This window comes from Saccopteryx leptura, chromosome 7, assembly GCF_036850995.1.
Source record: "Saccopteryx leptura isolate mSacLep1 chromosome 7, mSacLep1_pri_phased_curated, whole genome shotgun sequence".
In the NCBI taxonomy this organism is placed as follows: Eukaryota; Metazoa; Chordata; class Mammalia; order Chiroptera; family Emballonuridae; genus Saccopteryx; species Saccopteryx leptura.
Window position 1 is genome coordinate 115,779,183 of NC_089509.1, and position 20,253 is coordinate 115,799,435.

Sequence of the window (20,253 nt, forward strand, 5' to 3'; positions counted from 1 at the left end):
GCTTGTTGCTTTGCGTTACTTGTAGGTGTTTTAAACTTACAGGCTTCCAACTTGGAGCTGGGTGTCCCGTGGAGAGCGAGGACTTCGTCCTGATCCCGGCCCCATTTGCTCCTTCCCTGGGCTGCTTTGGAACACAGGCTGTTCACACCAGTTCCCTCCCATCTTCAGGCCCTGGGGTGACCCTTGGACCATGTCCACCCTCCTTCCAGCCCTTCTGGTCCACCCAGAGACCACCTCCTGATCTCACTGACCATGCTCCCTGCCAGCCCTGTCTCTTCCAGGGACCCTGAGCTGTTCTGACCTCCCGGGTGCTCCTCAGCACTTCCATGTGTCCAGCCTTTATGGCCTCTTGTTTACAAGTAAGAGAACCCAACTCAGGATACCTTAAGCAGAAAAAAGGCTATTTTTGTAAGGAAATGGGTTTTCTGAGGACTCAAGGCTCATGGCCAAGCCTCCAGAGGGGCCGGGTGGAGGGGAGCCTCTCCTGTCTCTCCTGTCCCTGCGTGTTCTGAATGACAGCTTTTTCCTCTTCCCTCTTCTCTCGTCCTCTGCTCCTCAGTCCCTAGATCCCACAGGACACTGACTGGGTCCTCTCACACCCAGAGTTCAGAATTCCTGGGAGAGGGAATTTGATTGGTCCAGCTAGGTTAAATGTTCACTCCTTGTCCAATCAGGAGTCTTGGGGGAGGGATACCAGATGAAAAAAAACGGTGGCCACCAGGAGGCTATAACTGTGACCCCAATGGTCAGAGTCTAAGAGGGAACTTTGTGACCTGGGGAGATGCCACTAAATGTATTTACTACATACGTACATTTTCTCCACTCTCTGCCTTGACTCATATTTTTAAGCTCGCAGGTTTCTACAAAGATAATATTTTCTCATTTTCAAGTTAGTTCCCACGGAAGTGGAGGTGGGAAGACAGTGTAGGGTGTCTCATTCTCTGAATAGATTGCACCTGAGTCAAATATTGTTGTCACGATCTGGAAAATAAAAAGTACTTTTATTCTGGAAAACCAAGCAGAGTCCGCTTTTTTTCCCCTGGATCTCACCGTCTTTGTATTCTCTCCAAATAACACATTCAGAGGCATCTCAATTTAAAAAAAAAATTATTATTTTTTTTACTGTGTTTACATACTCACCATGTGTGTAAGAAGGAAGTGGTCCTTATCCACTACTCCCAAGAGCCAGATCCTTCCCAGTGTGATACTTTATTGCTCTTCTCATTCAGAGGAGAGATCTATTTCCCCAGCCCTTGAGTCCGGGCTGGCCTGTGACCCGCCTTGGCTGACAGAATGTGGCAGAGCTGATGGTGCCAGTTCTAAGTCGAGGCTCCAGGAGACCTTCATACTTCTCTGCTCACTCTCCCGGAAACCTGCCTAGCTGCTATGGGACACAGGTGTCCCCATCATCCTATTCACTTCAGCCAATAGCTGGCCAATTTCTAGACACTTGTGTGTGAGGCCATCCTAGACCGGCCACGAGGCCATCCTAGACCGGCCAGCCTTTACCCAACCCGCTGGCCACTGCAGGTGCATGAGTGAGTCCAGCTGTGCTTGGCTGGACATGGCCCAGATCAACAGACCCACCCAGCTGAGTACCCATAGACTTGTGAACAATACGAGTGCTTATATCCCATCATGAAGTTTTGTAGTGGCTTGTTCTGCAGCAATGGCTAACCAGTACATTCACTTTCGGTTCTAAATCCATGATGTGTCATGTGTGGGCTACCTACCTCTGTATCCACCACGGCATGCAGAGCCACACTTAGCTGCTGGGGACTTGCAACCCTGTCACCTGAGTAATCTTCGGAAGAGAAAAGAAGGCAGGTGGAGGCAGAGTAGAGGAGGCTGGGGACCAAGGGGCACATGATAATTGTCTTCTTGTGTCTATTCCGTATGTATCAGTATGTTCCCAAAGGGCAGACCGAGGAACGACGCACACACGTCTCAGGGAAGAAGTGTTTGGTGCTATGTGTATAGAGGACGCTTGTTGTCTAACCGCCCACGGTCAATGGAGTAGAAATGGGTTCATGAGGGTAATGAGCTTCCTGGCATCAGAGGTGTCCAAGCAGAGGCTGAGGAACTCGCTCCCTCTTAGCAGGCCGGGCGAACTTTGAGTGTAATTTGAGTTAAGCAGTCAAGACCCTGGTGGCTCTGCGTCTTGCTCTGTTGCCTTGTAATGCAGGAGAGCCTTCCAAAGGCCAGTGGGCCATTGCTCACGCTGACAACCTGGACTTCTCTCACGGCTGCACGAGACAGGGTAATCCTTCGGGCCCCACTTTCGGTCTAAGGAAACAGGTCTCTGGCTTCTTTGAGGTTCTCTCTCCTGAGTATTCCGCCAGTGGAAACCCCCTCCCCACCCTGCACGCCAGGCAGCCCCCGGGGAGGATCAATCCTCTTCTCCGGGCCTTTCTCTCGCCCTCCTCCTCCCCCAGCTACCTGGACCACACCTCCCCACCCTGGGGTCCTGTGACAGCATCCCCAGGGGACTTGGTTGTGAAGAACTCCCCCTCCCACTGCTTTCCTTTCCCAAACAGGCCACCGTACCTCGCCAGACACGTGAGTAACAGAAATGCCTAAACTGCGCGATGGAGGATTTTTATTGCAGGGCCCTGTGCAAGCCCTCAGCCGACAGAGACTCAGGGAGGCAGTTGGAGCTCAGAGTTCCGAGGGTCTGCGACCCAACGGTGACGGTTCTAACGCAGCACCTCACCCTGCCAGGGGACCCTGTCCCCATCTGCGTTACCGCTGAGGAGCCCGGCTGTCTCACGCTTTGACGACCAAGCCTGCCCTCGTCCGCGTTGCCGTTGGTGTGCGTCGGGCACAGGGCAGAGCTCGCTTTTGTGTCGGGATTTTCGTTGCATCTGGGAGAGAGCTCGGGAGGAAGGTCAGTGGTCGGGTCCCAGGGGGACAGAGCACAGGATGGTGAAGGGCCCTGGGATGGAGTTGGAGATTGAGGAACTCGGAAACAGGAGGAGAAAGATCTGGGAGCTTTTATTCTTCCCGCTGGACATCTGTGACAGCGTTTGTCTGTGTTTAAGAAGCTGCTGGTGTCATGTGAGCCTCTTGAAAGGACCATGAGATTTGCTCAGGTGGACTTCTAATTAATCTTTCGTTTTCAGTGTCTGGCAAAGAGGAAGGAGGACCTGCTTAACCAAGTGTGTTACTCATTTAATGCTGTGTAACAAATCGCCCTAAATTTAGTGGCTTAAAACAACACCGTTTATTATCTGGTGGTTGCTGCGGGTCAGAGTCCGGGCCCGACTCAGCAGGGCCCTTTGCTCGGGGCTCCCGGCCTGCGTCCAGGCCTGCGTCCGAGGTGCCGGCTGGCTGCATTCTTTCTGGGGCCCGGGGCTCTCTCAGGCTCATGTGGCTGCTGGCACAACAGGTCCTTGTGGCTGTAGGACTGAGGCCCGCAGCTCCTTGCCACATGGCCTCTTCCATCGGCAGTTTGCATCATGGCTGTTACTTTTCTGGCCTGCGGGAGAAGTTCTTTCCCCGGTTTGCTAAGATGGAGTCTGATAGGACATAAGGTGATCGCGGGAGTGGCTCCCCATCACCTTTACCATGTTCTATTGGTTAAACACAAGTCATGGGAACAGTCTACACTCAAGAAGGGATTGTACAGGGTGTGACTGACTCAAGGGAGGCCACTTTAGAGTGTGTCAGCACACCAAGAATTGTTACAAATCTTGTTTCTATGTCAAAGGAGCCTGAGGAAGAGATGGCAGAATCAGTGACAGACTTCAGTGGGGACCCACCCGAGGAAACGGAGGACCTGGAACCTTTGGAGCCAGCCGACAGTGGTGAGAAAGTCACCCACAGTATGTTCCTGTCCCATCACGGCCAGTGAGTCCTGGAGGATGAGTCCCAGCTGAGGTCTCAGTTTCCCCATCTGTACAGGACAGGAAGGTCCCTGCCCGTCACAAGCATGGGTGGAGCTAACCAAGGCTGCGCAGGGCCCAGGGAGGCGGGGCACGAGGAGCAAGCAAGCACCAAACCTGTGCCATCTCTGTCTCAGGGACTTTCCAACAAGTCACAAACCTCCTCAACATCATGGACAGTGAAGCAGCAAAGTCGGACACTGCCGGGGCCGGTCCCGACCTGCGGAAGGCGCTGGCCTCGGTGATCATCATGGAGAAGGCCGCCACCGAGCCCTGTGTGGTGATGAACGCCCTCATCCGCTGCCTGCAGGTGCCAGAGGTAGGGCCCCCGTCTCCCCCAGCTGCTCCTCTGAACCCGGCACGGCAGCTTGTGCGTCTGTCCATCCGCCGCTCAGCACACACGTCCTGACGGGCGAGGGGGCAGGGCCAGGTGCCGGGGTATGGAGATGGGCAGGATGGTGAGGTCCTTGCTCCTGGAGGGACCCCGTGTGGCCTGGGGCTTTTTTTTTTTTTTTTTTTTTTTTTTTCAGAGACAGAGAGAAAGTCAGAGTGAGGGATAGACAGGGACAGACAGACAGGAACAGAGAGATGAGAAGCATCAATCATTAGTTTTTCGTTGCGCATTGCGACACCTTAGTTGTTCATTGATTGCTTTCTCATATGTGCCTTGACAATGGGCCTTCAGCGGACCGAGTAACCCCTTGCTGGAGCCAGCGACCTTGGGTCCAAGCTGGTGAATTTTTGCTCAAGCCAGATGAGCCCGCGCTCAAGCTGGCGACCTCGGGGTCTCGAACCTGGGTCTTCCGCATCCCAGTCCGACGCTCTATCCACTGCGCCACCGCCTGGTCAGGCTGGCCTGGGGCTTTGACAATTTTTAAAAGCTCCTCCATATTCTGAGACAGTGGGTTTGGGGACCACCCCCCCCAGAGCAAGCGCAGAGCCAGTGGATAAGGGGGAGGGAAGACGTGGCAGACCCAGGGTGCAGGGATGCCGGCGGCCGACGTAGAGGATGCTGAAGGGAACGCGTGACGGGTAACCACGGTGGGCCTCGTACGACAGGGCAGAGCTTGGACCAGAGCATCTGCACTCCCTGGAGCTCTTATTCAAACCCAGATTGCTGGGCCGCACTCGGAGAGCTTCTGGTTCAGGAGGTCTGGGGAGGTCCGAGGAATCAGCGTCTCTAGCCAGTCCCCAGATGCTGTGGCTGCTGGTCCGGAGACCAGACTTTGGGAACTGCTGGATTTTAGACCGTCCGTTAGGGAGTGGGTAGCCAAGGAGTTCTTGAGAAGGCTTCTTTACGGCAAGTTTTATATCACAGAAATACATGAGGCAGCTGTGAAGAAGACGTGTCAGGTGTCAGAGCCCAGGGGCATGGGCCAGGAGTTTTCATAAGACATTTTAATTTTTCTAGAGATTTTATTCATTGATTTTTGAGAGAGAGAGAGAGAGAGAGAGAGAGAGAGAGAGAGAGAGAAGGGGTAAGGAGGAATAGGAAGCATCAACTCATAGTAGTTGCTTCTCATCTGTGCCTTTACTGGTCAAGCTTGAGGTTTTAAACCGGCAACCTCAGCATTCAGGGTTGATACTCTATCCACTGCATCATCACAGGTCAGGCTCATAAGACATTTTTAGGCCCTGGCTGGTTAGCTCAGTGGTAGAGCATCAGCCCAGTGTGTGGATGTCCTGGGTTTGATTCCTGGCCAGGGTACACAGTAGAAGTGCCCATCTGCTTCTCTACCCCTCCTCCTCTCTCTTCTCTCTCTTTCTCTCTACCTCTTCCCCTCTTGCAGCCTTGCCTTGATTGGAGCGAGTTGGCCCCGGGTGCTGGGGATGGCTCCATAGCCTCTGCCTCGGGCACTGGGAAGAGCTCTGTTGCTGAGCAGCGGAGCAATGCCCCAGATGAGTGGGGCATCGCCCCCTGCTAGGCTTGCCAGATGAATTTGGGTCAGGGTGCATGTGAGAATCTGTCTTTGCCTCCTCTCCTCTCCCTGAATAATAATAATAATAATAAAGATATTTTTTAAAATGTAGGTTTTCTTATAGTGCAGGTTTGGTGAAGCTAAACAGACCAGGAGGTGATTGCCCTGGAGACGGTCTGTTGTGTACAGACCCTGAGTGGGGCGGGCAGGCCGGGCCATGCAGGGCCGTGTGGGAAGCAGCAGGGCTGGACAAGAGGCCGGGGAGTGACAGGGAAACGTGGGCGAGTGTCTTTATTGTGGTCTCTGTGGGACAGGAGCGGTCCGGGCAGGGTGAGCAGGCTGAGGATTGGCTAGTTGGAATAATTTCAGCGGGCTCTGGGCAGACGTCTGTCCCTGTTTGTCTGGTATCTGGATTCAGGGTGGTTAGGACAGGTGGATAACGGCCCAGGGTGTAAGTTCGGTCGGTGGTTAGGCGGTGGGGTCTGGATCTGTTTGTCTGTGTTTAAAATGCGTGATCATGGGTGCATTGTTTACTCTGTAGGATTTGGCTAACCTGGGAGGGACAGCCTCTACAGAGTCAGCATGACCCCAAGATGTCAAAGCATCAGGAGATAGAGGAAATTAAAAAAAAACCAAAGAACATGATTGATATCCAGGCCATAATCAGTGATCAGTAGTAAGTGATAAACAGTACACAAGTACGCATATTTTTAAAAAATCAACACAGGGCCCTGGCCGGTTGGCTCAGTGGTAGAGCGTCGGCCTGGCGTGCAAGAGTCCCGGGTTCAATTCCCAGCCAGGGCACACAGGAGCAGCGCCCATCTGCTTCTCCACCTCTCCCCCTCTCCTTCCTCTCTGTCTCTCTCTTCCCCTCCCACAGTCGAGGCTCCATTGGAGCAAAGTTGGCCCGGGCACTGAGGATGGCTCTGTGGCCTCTGCCTCAGGCGCTAGAATGGCTCTGGTTGCAACAGAGCAACGCCCCAGATGGGCAGAGCATCGCCCCCTGGTGGGCATGCCAGGTGGATCCCGGTCGAGCGCATGCGGGAGTCTGTCTGACTGCCTCCCCGTTTCCGGCTTCAGAAAAAAAAAAATCAACACGGGTCAAATACTTTAGTTTTTCACTAATTAGTGAAGGAAACAGTACGATGTGAAAAAGAGAATTCTATTTACAGAGATTTATACTCTTTGTGAGACGACATTCATTTGCATCGCCACAAGCGAGGAGAATCGTGTCTTCCTTGTGGAGGCCACGTTATCAGTTTTCTGCAACTTCACTTCCTTCCCTGTGGAGCCAGATGCCGTCTGTCCCCTAGACAGTCCCGGGAGACAGGCACCCACTCCCGCAGGACCGAGACCCCCGAGCGGCTGGCCGGTAGCCCCGGGAGCTCCTCTGGAGGGCCACCCAGTGCCCGTTCTCTGCCCGTTTCCAAACCTCGGACAGTTTTTCTCTTGTGACTATCCCTATTCTCTAAGGCTCCATCTCGATCCCAGGGAAGGCTGGTCTCACTCACTACAGGCTGCCTGGCTCCTTTCGAAGGGGCAGCCACAGTGTGGAGTTAGCTTGTGGGCCTCCTCAGGGGCACCCTGAAAATCCAGAGTGGGCATGCTCAATGAATGGGGCGACGTGGCCCCCAGATGGGTGGGGGGAGTGAAGAAAATCTTTACTTTGTTATGTCTAAAGCACAGACAGAGATGTATACAGCCCATAAACAGATACATAATATAATACATTTGTAGTATTAAGGTTTCCTGGGAGGTGATTAGAGAAAATATGTCTAAGAAGGCTCCTTACAGAGCAATTAAAAAAAAAAAGATAGAAAATATTGAGCACCCCTGACCTAGAGCCATACAGTACTGAACAGGCCAGATCACACAACTCTTCTCTGTTCAGGAGTCTTTGGAAGTAACCTGTCTGATCGGCGTTTTACGGGCCTCTGTGGCTCGCTTTACCAAAACTAGGAAAACAAGACCAGTACTCCCTGGCTCTCTTTCACTGGTGAAACATACAGTACATTTGGGTGAATTCCTCTCTTCTTGAAGTCCCCAAATTTGCTAAGGTCTCTGGACTGTTGGGAAGTGAGCTGGGGGCGGAAGCTATCTTCCCAGAGGGCTTTGCCGGCAACGGTCCACAGATAGAGTCGGCCCTCCTTAAGAATGGCTCGTCATGCCTGAGTAAACGAGTCATTCTCAGATACGACTCTCCGGGTATGGTCTGGGTCACAATCTCTCTGTCCAGTCCCATCATTTGTAACAGTGATAAGTGCTGCGGAGGAATCAAAATAGAGGCGCAGGAACATTTCCTGGTCTCCAGCGCGCCCTCGCTAGGGCGAGGGGCAGGGCAAACCCACCTTCAAGGACTCTCGGTTGGGTCAGTGCCACATCTGTGGGGACCTGGCGTGCTGACTGTGTGACACCTGCCTTGCTGAGTCTGCCGGACAAAAGCGGGGACGAGAGGACAGATTTGCAGGCCACGCTGCCCCGGCCAGTTGGAGAAGTCCGATGGGGGGAGAGGAAGGGAGACGATGGCGGTGGAGGAGTAGGGATCTGAGGCCTGGGTAGTCTGACGATGGCGGGCACGTCCCGGTACAGAAGGAAGACCGGCGAAAGGGCGTGGGCGGCGGGGGGTGTGCCCGGCACGGCTGGCTCTGCGCAGGCCCCACTGCCCAGTCCAGGACCTTCCCGCCCGCCATATTGCTCCCCAGATCTCCACCCAGCGGAAAGTGAACATTTACAACATCCTCCAGGAGATCGTCCAGCAGGAGGGGGAGCTGGAGGAGCGGTGCGTCCAGAGGCTGGTGGCCGTGGCCTCCAAGGAGATGCGGGAGACCCCGGAGGTAGGGCAGCTCTGGGTTCCGTCGGTGCCCCGAGCCCCCGCCACCCGGGGGCTGGGCTGTCGGTAGGCACGGACCGCAATGCCCAAGGTCTTTATCCAGGCACCTCCCCGGGCAAGAATAGGCTGAGCGCACGAGGGCCCAGGGGGGCTGGAGAAGGCCTCAGGCAGGAGGGTTCTTTGAGGGTCCAGCTGGCGGTGGCACCACACGTCCCTCCTCCGTCCCCTCAGGTGGAGGGTTACACGAAGGCGGAGGTGGCCAGTGACACCCTGGTGGCCCTGTCCCGAAACCACTTCAGCATGGTCATGTATGAGATGCAGCACCACCTCAAGCCCCTTGACCTCACGGACGAATTTGTCCTCGTCACCTTGGCCAAGCTGGCCAACGGCAATGGTAGGGCACGGCCCCTCAGTGCCAGGCACGGCCCCTCAGGCTGCCCGCTGCTCCCTCCTGGTCTCAGCCCCCCCCCCCCCCCATTTCTCTCTTTTCTTATCTTTGTCTGGCGTTCCTTCTCTTCCTCTCCACGGGCCTCTCTCGGCTGCTAAGATTCTCTCTCTGTGACTCGGCCTCACATGCTGGTCTCTAGTCCTCTGTCCTTCCATTGCCTCCGAGACCCTCTCCTCTCTGCCTCGGAGGCCCCGTTCCTCTCTGCCGTCTCATCTCCCTTTCTCGCTTTATTTCCTTTCTCTCTCCCATTCCCTTTATTTTATAAACAGGCACCAAGCTCCCGGCAGGCACTGTGGTGGGTGCTGGGCCACAGTAATAACTACAGCGTGCACGGTGCCTGCCCTCACACAGGGCTGTAAACAAGTCAACAAACAAACAAAAACAGGTCACCACCATGTGAGGTGATGGGTGTGAAGAGGGCAGCCAGGGGGCCCGATGGGGAGGAGCGAGGGGACCTTGTCTCTGTAGGGTCCTTATTGATAAGGTGACCAACTTTTTTACAATAAAAAGGACAAAAATAAATTGAAGAAAACAATATTGTAAATAAAAAAAACATTTTATTAATTGCAACAATAATACACTATATGATAAATGCGTAATAAGAACATTTATAATATTTTATATTGTAATTATTAATTTTTAATAATAATTGTAAGAAAAAAGTACTCATTTAGATACAAATACCTCACATCACAGGCAATGGGTCGATTCTGCATCAATCGAACACATATTTACAGATGAGTCTTCCAATGTCAAAAAAGGGGACGTGTAGGAGGACACTTTTCGAGGGAGGACTGAACTTACAAAAGGACTGTCCTCCCTAAAGGAGGATGATTGGTCACCTTATTATTGAGGCAATGATGTTTTAGTGGTGGCCGGTAGGATGAGAGGTTGACATCTGTGTAAAGAATGGGAGGCACTAAGAGAGCATCACGTGCAAAGGCCCTGAGGCAGGGAAAAGCTTGGCTTCTCTGGAGAGCTGAGAGGTCCCTGTGACTGGACTTCGGGAATGAGAGGAGATGCTATAAGATGAGGTTGGACAGTTAGGCAGGCTGAGTAGGCAAAGAGTCTGGACTATATTTGAGGTCACTAGAACGGATTTTAGGCTGCAGAGTTGTCTGATGGGACTTAGCTGTTGTGTGGGTGGAGATGGGGTGGGGGACGTGTGACGGTGCGGTGATGGTGGCTGGGGCTGGAGCGCATTGGTGAGCGGGGGACAGATGGGAGACAGGGATGCGGCTCAGGTGGCTAGGACGGTGACAGATGTGCTGTGTGCAGGAGGGGACGAGGAAGCAAGAGTGACTCCCACATTTTAGGTCTGAGCAACGGAGGGTATGGCTGTTAATGTCCTGAGGTAGAAAACCTGGAGAGAGAGAGTTTGGGAGCTCAGATAAAGAGCCTCATTTGTAATGTATTGAGTTTGCATTCTATGCGAGACATCCACGCGGGGAGGAAGGTGAAGACAGTGTGGTATCGTGGGAGGCCTGCGAGGGTGACAGTGATTCAGAGGGTCTAGGGGCTGGTTGGGTCCCACCTTGCTGAGGGGTCACGGAAGATGAGGCTGGAGAAGGCCACTTGGCCAAGAAGTTTCACAGCGAGCTGGGGACGAAGCTGGGTGGGCTGGAGGGGGGTGTGGGTGGGAGGGGTGAGGACGGGAGGACTGGTCCCTGGCTGTGAAACGGCAGCCGGAGGGCGCAGGGGCAAGGGAGGGCCTAGGCCTGTGCTGTGCTGAGGCCAGAGAACCGTGCCAGAAGGACAGATGGAAGGACAGGAGGGAGGGGCCCAGCCAGGGAAGGAAAGTCCGGAGAAAGCGTGTTGGCGGGGCTGGGAGGTCTTCACATGGTGGAGAGCCTGGGCCCAGAGGGGGGTCGGGGGGCTGGCCCTTCTTCTCCCTGCCACCCCTTTTCTTGGTCCCCTTCCCTGCTCTGTTTCCTCCCTCTCTCTGTCCACCTATCTTCCTTCGGTTTCTCTTCTTCACTTGCTGTCTCCCCGTCTCTCCATGCGTCCAAGGAACACCTGTGACACCCAAAGGAGCCAGACCTTATTCCAAGGGGCAGATGTGTTCTGAGACCCCCCCTCCCCGATCTCCCAGGTCCTGCCTCTCCGGCTCTTCCCTGCGGCTCTGCCTCTGCCTTCTGTCTTCCTTCTGACCCTCCCCTCCCCCTCCCTCTCCCCTCCCCATCTTCCTTTCCCCACACCCACTTCCAGCCTGCCCTTCCCCACACGCTGACTTCCGCACTACTTCCGGTGGCCCCAGGGGCATAGAGGGGCTCCCTGGCTCAGCACTGTGGGGTTGGGGGGCCTCTGGAGGCGCAGGGGGTCCTCTCTGCCTTCTCCTTGCTGACCCTCCTCATGGCTACCTCCCCCCCCCCCCCGCCCCACAGTGTTTGAGTTCATGCCCTACATGGGCATCACCCTGGCCACCATATTCACGATGCTGAGACTGGTCAACGAGGCCAAGATGCGCCAGGTGGTGTGCAGCGGTACGTGTCCCGCGTGGGCCTGCGGGTCTGGTCCGATCGGGGTGCTGGAGGGGAACGTAGGGTTCAGAAGTGGGTAGAGGGGTTGTTGAAACCGGAGGTGGGCTGTTCCTTTATTCCCGAACTTTTGCTCCGTCGGCTACTTGGTGCAGCCTCTGATGGGCTCTCCGGGGTGCCAGAGAGGCAGGTGGCTTCTTGGGAGGAGGCTGACCCCGTGACTCGGCATGGCCAAGCCTCTCAGGAGGCCAGAGAAGGGAGACGGGAGCCGCAGGGGGAATGTCTCCGTGCTGGGCCTGACTCGGGCAGGTCTCTGAGGCTGTTCACATCAGACCTCCTTGCCCTGGGTTGTGATGACGCCATGTTTCCGTGGTCCCCAAGTCCCCGAGCGCTGAGGAAAATAGGGCAAACTGGGTTTGCTTCCTCTGCATTGGAGGTCCCAGGATGTGGGAAGAGTCACGTCCAGGCCTCACCCCTGACTCCTGCATGTGAATCTCACGGGTGGGGGCCTGGACGCACCTGTGTGCTTGACACCCACCCTGGGGGAGCCTTTCACTCCCAGGTGCGTGGGATGAAACCTAGGGAGCTGTGAGGGGGGGAGGGCAGGGAGGGAGGGACGCAGAGGGGGTGTCCCGGGGCTGTCTCCGGACCCCAGGAGCCCGCTGGCAGTGGAAGCGTGTGAGCGCCCCCTCCCTCCTGGACGAGGTGGCCCGGGAAGGCTGTGTCCTGCTTCTGGCCCTGGCTGGGCTCACACGGCTCCCCGTCGTAGCCATGGAGACGTTCTGTGAGACGGTGCAGTTCTACCTGAAGCATCTGGAGGACAGCGTGTACCCCGTGATGACCGAGGAGCAGTTCGCCATCAAGCTGTTCCCCATGTATCGCTATTTCGTGACCGTGTGGCTGCGGAGCCGCAATCTAGAGGTGAGATGCCGGCTGTCCCCCCCGGGTAACGGCTCCCCGGCCTGTGGGGCTTCCTTCCCCCTACCCCGGAGAGAAGGGGAGCTGACCGGTGGCAGAGCTGGGGGCGTGTGGCACCGACCGCACGGGCCCGGTGTCTCTGGAGGCCAGCTCGGCGGAGGCACTGGGGGGGCTTCCGGATGAGTGGCCGGTTGCTTGCCCGCGGGTGCTCTCCGAGCCTCCCAGCCGTGGGGCTGTGTCCACGCCAACGTTATGCGGTGGGACTGTTTCACAAAGGAAGAAAGTGAGACACAGAGAGGTTAGGTACCTGTCCAAGATCATCTAAGTGACACAGCCCGGACTCGTGGGGACAGCCTGGCCTCGCTGCCCACTTCTGGGACCTTGGGCGAGGACTCGACCCTATTTCCAAGGTCCCCTCTGTCGCGTGTCCTCGATTCCGTGGAAGGGGTTGGCCCCGCTGGGGGCCCTGGGCCACGGAGTCCTGAGACCCCGCTCCTGTGGCAGGTGAAGCTGGGGGTCATCAAGTCCCTGAAGCCCATGCTGAACCTCCTGCTGCCCAATGACGACCTGCGGGAGCAGGTGTACGACTACATCCCGCTGCTGCTGGCGGAGTACCGGGGCAGTCTGGAGGCCCTCTTCATCACACAGGTGCGGGCCGTGCGGCACACCGCCTGGGCTGCAGGCTTGGTCCCCAGGGGTCGCTGTGGGGTGGGAGAGTGGGGAGTGCCATCCGGCTGGAAGGTGGGGTATCTGACATGGTGCCATCTGCCAGCAGACCCAGTGTCTGTGCCCCACGAGGGGCCATGGGCCTGGTCTTTCTGTGGTTTTCTGGAGATGAACGCGGCCACTTCAGGGGAAAAGAATGAGATCTCAAAGGGTCTTAGAGGCCAGAGTGAGGCCGTGACCCTTGTCTCAGTGTCCCGGGGCTGCTACAACAAGGACCCACAGGGTGGATGGCTTCGAGCAGTGGGAATGTACCCTCTCACGGTTCTCACGTCCCAAGGCCAGGTGTCGGCAGGGCTGTGCTCCCCCTAAAGGCTTTAGGGGAGAATCCTTGCCTGCCTCTTCCGGCTTCCGGTGTCCCCAGGCATGGCTCCAAACTTGCCCTTCGTTTTCCCATGGCCTTCCTCTCCGAGACCCTCTGTGTCCCCCCACTCCACTCACTGGACGGCAGGCCCACCCCAAATCCAGGACCATCTCACCTCTGCTCCTCAACCAATGCCGTCGGCACGGTCCCTATTTCCAAAGAACCGCACATTCTGGGGTTTCTTCACCCCATGACAGCATCTAACCTGTGTGCGCCGAGGCGTGACCCACGCTGCCCGGCCGAGGTGTAACCGACTTCCCGACTGAGGCTGCAAAGTAGACACTCACCCGCAGGCAAGGCGGGGCCCTCAGCTGTAAGAGCCCGGGGCAGAAATGCCCTTGGTGGGTTGAGGGAGCCACCTGCATACCTCTCTGGCTAAAGAATGGGGCTCACCTCCAGGTGCTGGGAGAGAAAGCTGCAGACGGCCTCGAATGTCACACTTGGTGGCCTAACGCAGGGCCCCCAGCTTTTCACAGAGCGCAGGAATCGCCCGGGCGCTGGTTGACACGCAGGGTCAGTTTGGCTGGTTTGCTGCCTGGCCCGAGAGGCCACGGTTTCCTCCACACTGCGCAGCGCGGCTCTAGAGTGTGACTCTGAGTTGGCAGACGGTCATCTGCTACCGTTGACCCATCTGTTGCAGGTCTTGAGGCAGATCCTGGAAATGTCGGTCATCACCGGCACCCCCGTCCCCCAGATGCAGCTACACACCATTTTCACAGAACTGCACCTCCAGGTGAGGCCGGCAAGCTGGGCCCGGTACGGAGTTCTCAGGGCCGGTAGGCAGGGACGCGGGCTGTGGCTGGTGATTGGCCCCGGTGTGTCGGCAGGACGCGGGCTGTGGTCAGTGATTGGCCCAGGTGGGTCGGTAGGACGCGGGCTGTGGCCGGTGATTGGCCCGGGTGGGTCGGTAGGACGCGGGCTGTGGCCGGTGATTGGCCCGGGTGGGTCGGCAGGGACGCGGGCTGTGGCCGGTGATTGGCCCGGGTGGGTAGGTAGGACGCGGGCTGTGGCCGGTGATTGGCCCGGGTGGGTCGGCAGGACGCGGGCTGTGGCCGGTGATTGGCCCGGGTGGGTCGGCAGGGACGCGGGCTGTGGCCGGTGATTGGCCCGGGTGGGTAGGTAGGACGCGGGCTGTGGCCAGTGATTGGCCTCGGCAATGGGGAGACGGTGAGGGAGGCCTCGTCTGGCCTGTGGGCATCTGCATTCGCCGTTCGGCTGTGACCTCCCCCACACTCTCTGCGTGCCCCTCCCCAGGTGTGCACCAAGGCCTCCGCCCAGCAGCAGTACAGCGGCCAGAACTTGAGGGAGGTGGAGCAGTGCTTCATAGCCCTGGGTGAGGCCCCGAGGGAGCGCGCCCGGGCTGCCTCCTCCCTCCGGGGCTGCCTCCTCCCCTGCCCGGGCTCGGAGGGAGGGAGTGACTCAGACCTCCCTTCCCCCTGCAGCCCACTCCTTCCCGAAGGAGCTGATGAAGTTCTTCCGCAGCCAAATGGAGCTGAGCACGGAGGCCATCCGCGTGGGGACCCTGACCCTGATCAGGGCCGTGGTGGGCGCAGATGGTGAGCAAGGGCACGGAGGCGGGCGGGGGTCAAGGGAGGCGGTCTCGCCATGTCTGGGCCTCCGTCATCGCCTCTTTTCTGGACACAACGGGGTGGGCCATGGAGCCATCGCTCGAGGCTGCATCACACCTCTTATCCTGGAACCTGACCAGCACAGGGACCCACCTTCCCTACCCCCGAACCCTCTCCTTAAACGCTGAGTCCCTGCTGCCACCTGAATCCGCACGTCAGACTGTGAACCCGAATCCTAGCGCCAACCCCAAAGCTGAAGCAAAGGTGAACAGAAAGCCTCGTTACATCACGCAGGTCCAGCCCTAACGCCTCATGGACCCAATGCCCAACCTTCGTCTCAACCCCTGGTTCTGAATCCTGAAGCTCAACCTCTCTGGCCCTGCCCTGGGGAACAAAATTTTTGTTGCACCCACAAAAACACTTGTTCTCACCTAAATCGAGTGTGCTGATCTCAAATCTGATGTTAGTTTTTCTCTGTAAGCTACATTTTTTTTACAATTCAAGATTTTAGGTTTTTATCTTGTAAAATTTTCAACACTTAGTTTAACATAATGAAGTAGAATGTCTTCTTGGGCATCATCTTTGTGAAAATATAATAATTTATATAGTGCAGTAAATACACTAATACACTAAAAGATATGATTGCATCAGAATTTGTCTACAATTTCAAAATAGAACATACTAAAACACTTATTTTAATCATAAAATTTGCGCAAAACTTATTTAAATTCTATTCAGGCAAAAATTTGTGTTTGTAGCTCTTGGGTTTGTGTACTTGCTGAGGATAATCTCGTTTGATGCTCCAGCAGTAGTCTGCTCATCACTAACAGCTCCAGGATTTTCGGGAAACTTATCAAGGTGACTGTTCAGGAAGTGAATCTTAATGCTCATGTTACATCCAATGTAGTGGAAAGCCAACAGCATCCTTTGAACCAGAAGTTCATAGTTTTCTGCTTTTTTGTTGCTAAGGAAGTTCTATGTAACTGCCACAAAAGACTGCCATGCTGCTTTCTCCTCCTTATTCATCTTCCTGGGAAATTCTTCGTCACGTATGAGGGTTCGAATTTGAGGTCCATGGAATGCACCTGCTTTTATCTTCTCGAAAGACAAGACCGGAAAAGCAGAAATAATATGTTGAAAGCATTCACTTTATCTATTCAAAGCCTGAACAAACTGCTTCATTAAGCCAAGTTTGATGTGAAGTGGGGGGAAAATGATCCTGTCTCAATTAACTACAGGTTCATTCACAATATTTTGCATCCCTACTTCCAGAGCTACATGTTTCGGCCACTCCTTCTGTGTCCAGTGTTTCTCCCGAGCTCAGCTGTCCCACAAACACAGAAAGCAAGGATACTTCATGAAACCTCTCCATTGTCCTAGCAGGAAATTTACCATTTTAAGATCCACACAAATGATCCAGTTATGCTCCTCATACTTCAGAAAGTTGAGGACAATTTTTATGTCATTATAATCTTCTTGCAGATGAGCTGAATAACCAATTGGAACTGCTGCATAAACATTACCATTGTGTAGGAGAACACATTTCAGACTCCATTTAGAGTTGTCAAGAAATAGCTGTCATTCTGTTGGACTGTAAGTGGTAACACCTAGCTGGCTGAGAAGACTACTGATATCATGACAGTAAACAGTGTTTGTCTTCAGAAAGAAAGTCCACAAAAATTTGTTCACTCTTCTGAAATGGTTTACTTTAGCTGACCGGTGAAGTACATTCTTTTCTTGAAGGCTGGAGGCTAATAACTCAGCTGCTTTCTTTGATAGGCCCAAATCTCTTACTAAGTCATTTAATTCAGGTTGGCTAAACTGTTGAGGGGTTAATGACTGCTTGGCATTAGAAGAAGACCCTTCAGATTCTACAACCATTTCCTCATGCATCTTATCAAAATACACTTGATCACCATGTTCACTTTCTTTGTCCTTAGAAGAAATAAAACCATTGAAAACTGGAACCGGAGTGTCTCAGAGTGTGGGATAGGTCGTATTGCTGAAGGAATATTAGGATATGTGATCATATGCTGTTTTTTCTTGCCGATGCCCTTTGTATGGATCAGACAGAAATAACAGTCACTGCAGTGGTCCACGCCAAACCATGGGAATACCAAAAGGCATTCCTTTGCATTTTCCTTTTGTCCAGTCACGAAGCATTTCCTCACAATTATGATACACAATATGAGGAGCCCAATTCTTGTCTTGATTGCCAAGGGGAACTTGAAAATAGGCAATATATGCACGTGTCACAAATGATGAAATATTGCGCCTTTGACGTTGAAGTGTGTAACAGCCACATTTATAACAGAAGGTGTCAGGACTTCTTACATTTACACCTATTTGAAGAAGCCATGATTCAATCTTAAAATAAGAGGGTGTTTTTATCAGATTATAATTTTTTACACTTAAAAACAACTACAATTATGTAAAAGTGATATTTGTAAAACATTAATTGCCTTGTGGTTATGTTCAATCCAAGAGTCGTTGCCCTTTAACTCCAATTTCAAAACCAATGCACGCCATTAACTGTAACAAAAAGAAATTAAAATTGCATAAAAACTAGAGCATGCACCAAAAAAACATGGATTTCAGATATGGAATCAGTGATGCAGAAATATATAGAAAAAGTTCTAAAACCTCATGCAACAGAAAATGAAAAAAATTTGTTCCCCAGTGATCAATCGGGAAATACTGTCCCTAACAGAAGCACGAGCGCTGACCTTGCCTTTTGAACAAGGCGCCCCCTGCCGGCAGCACTCAGCCCTGCAGGCGCACCGTTAGAAGAACATGGGGTGCCTTCTGCAGGGCGCTTCAGCTGGGTGTCCCCGTGCACCCGCACACACCCAGCCGCACTCTGTGCAGGACCTTCCGCTGACAGCAAGCCCCTCTCCTCAACAAATGTGAAGTTAAGCATCAATGAGGTCCTTTTCACCAGTTCAGTGGGCAGAGATGATAATGGCTAGGGTTGGCCTAGCCATTTTTCTGTAAAAGGGGAGAGGAAAAATGTTTTCACAGGGTCTCTGGAACAATTACTCAAGCCGGCCATGGTAGGGGCCGAGCAGTCAGAGACGGCAGAGCACGGCCGTGTTCCAATAAAACTTTATTGTCAAAGACAGGCTTTGGGCTGCATTTAGCCTGCGAGCCACCCCTTGGCTAATCCCCAGTCTAGAATCACATGAAACCCATTTCTTACACGTCTCTGACGGGTGTCAATTGATAAAAGAATTCTGGATGCTCAATTGGATAGGGACCAAAACTAGGGGCTCAACTATCCAACTTTTTGTCTGTTCTCTGAATGACATAATTGCCCAAAGGTTCTTAGACAACAGTGTTCATTATAACATTGTGCATCCAAAACAAAACATTAGAAACAATCTAAATTGTTTTTCTAGAGGGGATTTGTGGAACAAGTTGCCGCGGACCAGCACGGCTGGTAACTGGGTCCTGAGGGAGAAAGGTGCGGAATTAAGAAAATAGACTCACTGAGAAAAGAGGGTGGGATCAGGAGGCCTCTTCAATGCTGATGGCAATATCCGAGCGCCCCATAGCCCCCAGTTTGCTTTATTATATAGCCATATGCAAATAAGGAAGTCTTTGATACAAAGTCACACATCTGAGGCAAAAACAGGAACTCTCTTAAGGCATAAACAGGAATCCTCCCACCATGCAAAAGTGAAAACAACCAACAGCTGAACAAACAAAGAGGAAGAGGAAGAGCATGTAAATTGCTTCCAGCAACTTAAGCAAGTGAAGTGAGCAGAGTGCAAATACTCAGCTTCATAGCCAATATGGAGGTGGAGGGGGGTAGAACTTAGCCTTTTGCTAAGCCTGGAATTTACAAAGGCTTTTCGCCACTTGCAGTCTACCACAACAAATGAAAGTGCATCGTGGAGTATATGCCACCACTAAGCGTGTCATCGATCCACACTTTTCTGTGGAAATACGGCCCTGTATCTGTTAAGTGTATTGATTCAGTATGAGATAGCATGAGCAGCATGCCTTAGGTTATTTGAAAGAAAATCTATTTGTTTGTTTATGCACAAATGGGTTTAGAAGGACACAGACTGGGGAGTGGTTATCTTTTCATTTTAACCTTGCAATGAACATACACTATATTTATAATCAGAACAATAAGGTAATGTTCCCCCTCGTGCCCGATGACCTCCTCTCCTTCCCTGTTTCTCCTCCACTGATGTTGACTTCTAGTGACACCTCGCTTTGGCCATGGCATCCACCTAAGCGCCCGGCCCTAAGTCTGTCTGTCCACGCTCTCCCCAGAATCTTCTCAGGGGAATGCTTTCTCACCTCCTATTTTAGCGGGGTGTGTTATCACCGGTTTAAAAACACAAAGCAGCGTGTTCCATGTGCCAGGCACTGTGTTAGCTCATTGCTGGTCACAGCAGCTCTGAGAGGGAAGTACTGTGATTATCCACATTCTACAGGTAAGGGAACTGAAGCACAGAGGGGTTAAGCAGTTCACCCGAGGTCACACAGCTGGGGTGTAGTGGGGCCAGGATTTGAACCCAGGCAGCCCGGCCCTGGGGCCCAGGCTCTCCACAGATGTGCTTTGCAGCCTGCTGTACCCACTGTGTGCCCAGCGCCATGTGCCTGGCGGAGGGGACTAAAACCTCTTAAGCGGAGACTCCACTTTCAAAGAGAGTCCAGCTGGGTTTGGAAGAGACACGTGCAAAGCGGAGGTCAAGGGAGCCAGGCATAAATGCCACTGCCCGCTGAGGCCCAGCACGAGGGGACGGGCTGGGCGTTGGAAGGACAGGGAGCCTTCTGAGGGAGGTGCCCTTTGGCATGTGGTGGGGGGTCGGAGGCTTGCAGGAGGCTGTGACGTGGAGAAGCCCCCTGATGTCTGGCGCCCTGTGCCAGGTGCTGGGCAGGCCAGCCGCTCCAGTGTCCCCTCAGACCCCAGCCCTGAGGCCCGAGGCCCTGCAGGCTGCGTTTCCTCTTTCAGAGCCCAGAATGAATATCAAGACCATCTGCCTGGCCATCCGGGTGGTCAAGAACACCCTCTCTGACACCCGCTCCAAGGTGACAGGGCAGGCGCCCGGAAGGGGGCGCTGCTGGGAGGCAGAGGGCAGTGGGCAGGCGACCGTCTTCCCTCAGT

The 20,253-nt window shown here is 54.0% G+C and overlaps 1 protein-coding gene across 1 annotated transcript in view; it reads left to right on the forward strand.

Annotated features, from left to right (window-relative positions):
- The first annotated feature begins 3,700 nt into the window (after nucleotides 1-3,700).
- Nucleotides 3,701-20,253, forward strand: part of MROH2A (maestro heat like repeat family member 2A) — a 48,144-nt gene continuing 31,591 nt past the window's right edge. Inside the window, exons 1-11 of the mRNA XM_066346518.1 lie at nucleotides 3,701-3,806; nucleotides 4,022-4,203; nucleotides 8,506-8,637; nucleotides 8,865-9,027; nucleotides 11,466-11,564; nucleotides 12,328-12,479; nucleotides 12,981-13,124; nucleotides 14,204-14,296; nucleotides 14,818-14,896; nucleotides 15,006-15,119; nucleotides 20,101-20,177. Coding sequence (XP_066202615.1) covers nucleotides 3,701-3,806; nucleotides 4,022-4,203; nucleotides 8,506-8,637; nucleotides 8,865-9,027; nucleotides 11,466-11,564; nucleotides 12,328-12,479; nucleotides 12,981-13,124; nucleotides 14,204-14,296; nucleotides 14,818-14,896; nucleotides 15,006-15,119; nucleotides 20,101-20,177 — 1,341 coding nt within the window. The remainder of the gene's footprint in view (nucleotides 3,807-4,021; nucleotides 4,204-8,505; nucleotides 8,638-8,864; nucleotides 9,028-11,465; nucleotides 11,565-12,327; nucleotides 12,480-12,980; nucleotides 13,125-14,203; nucleotides 14,297-14,817; nucleotides 14,897-15,005; nucleotides 15,120-20,100; nucleotides 20,178-20,253) is intronic.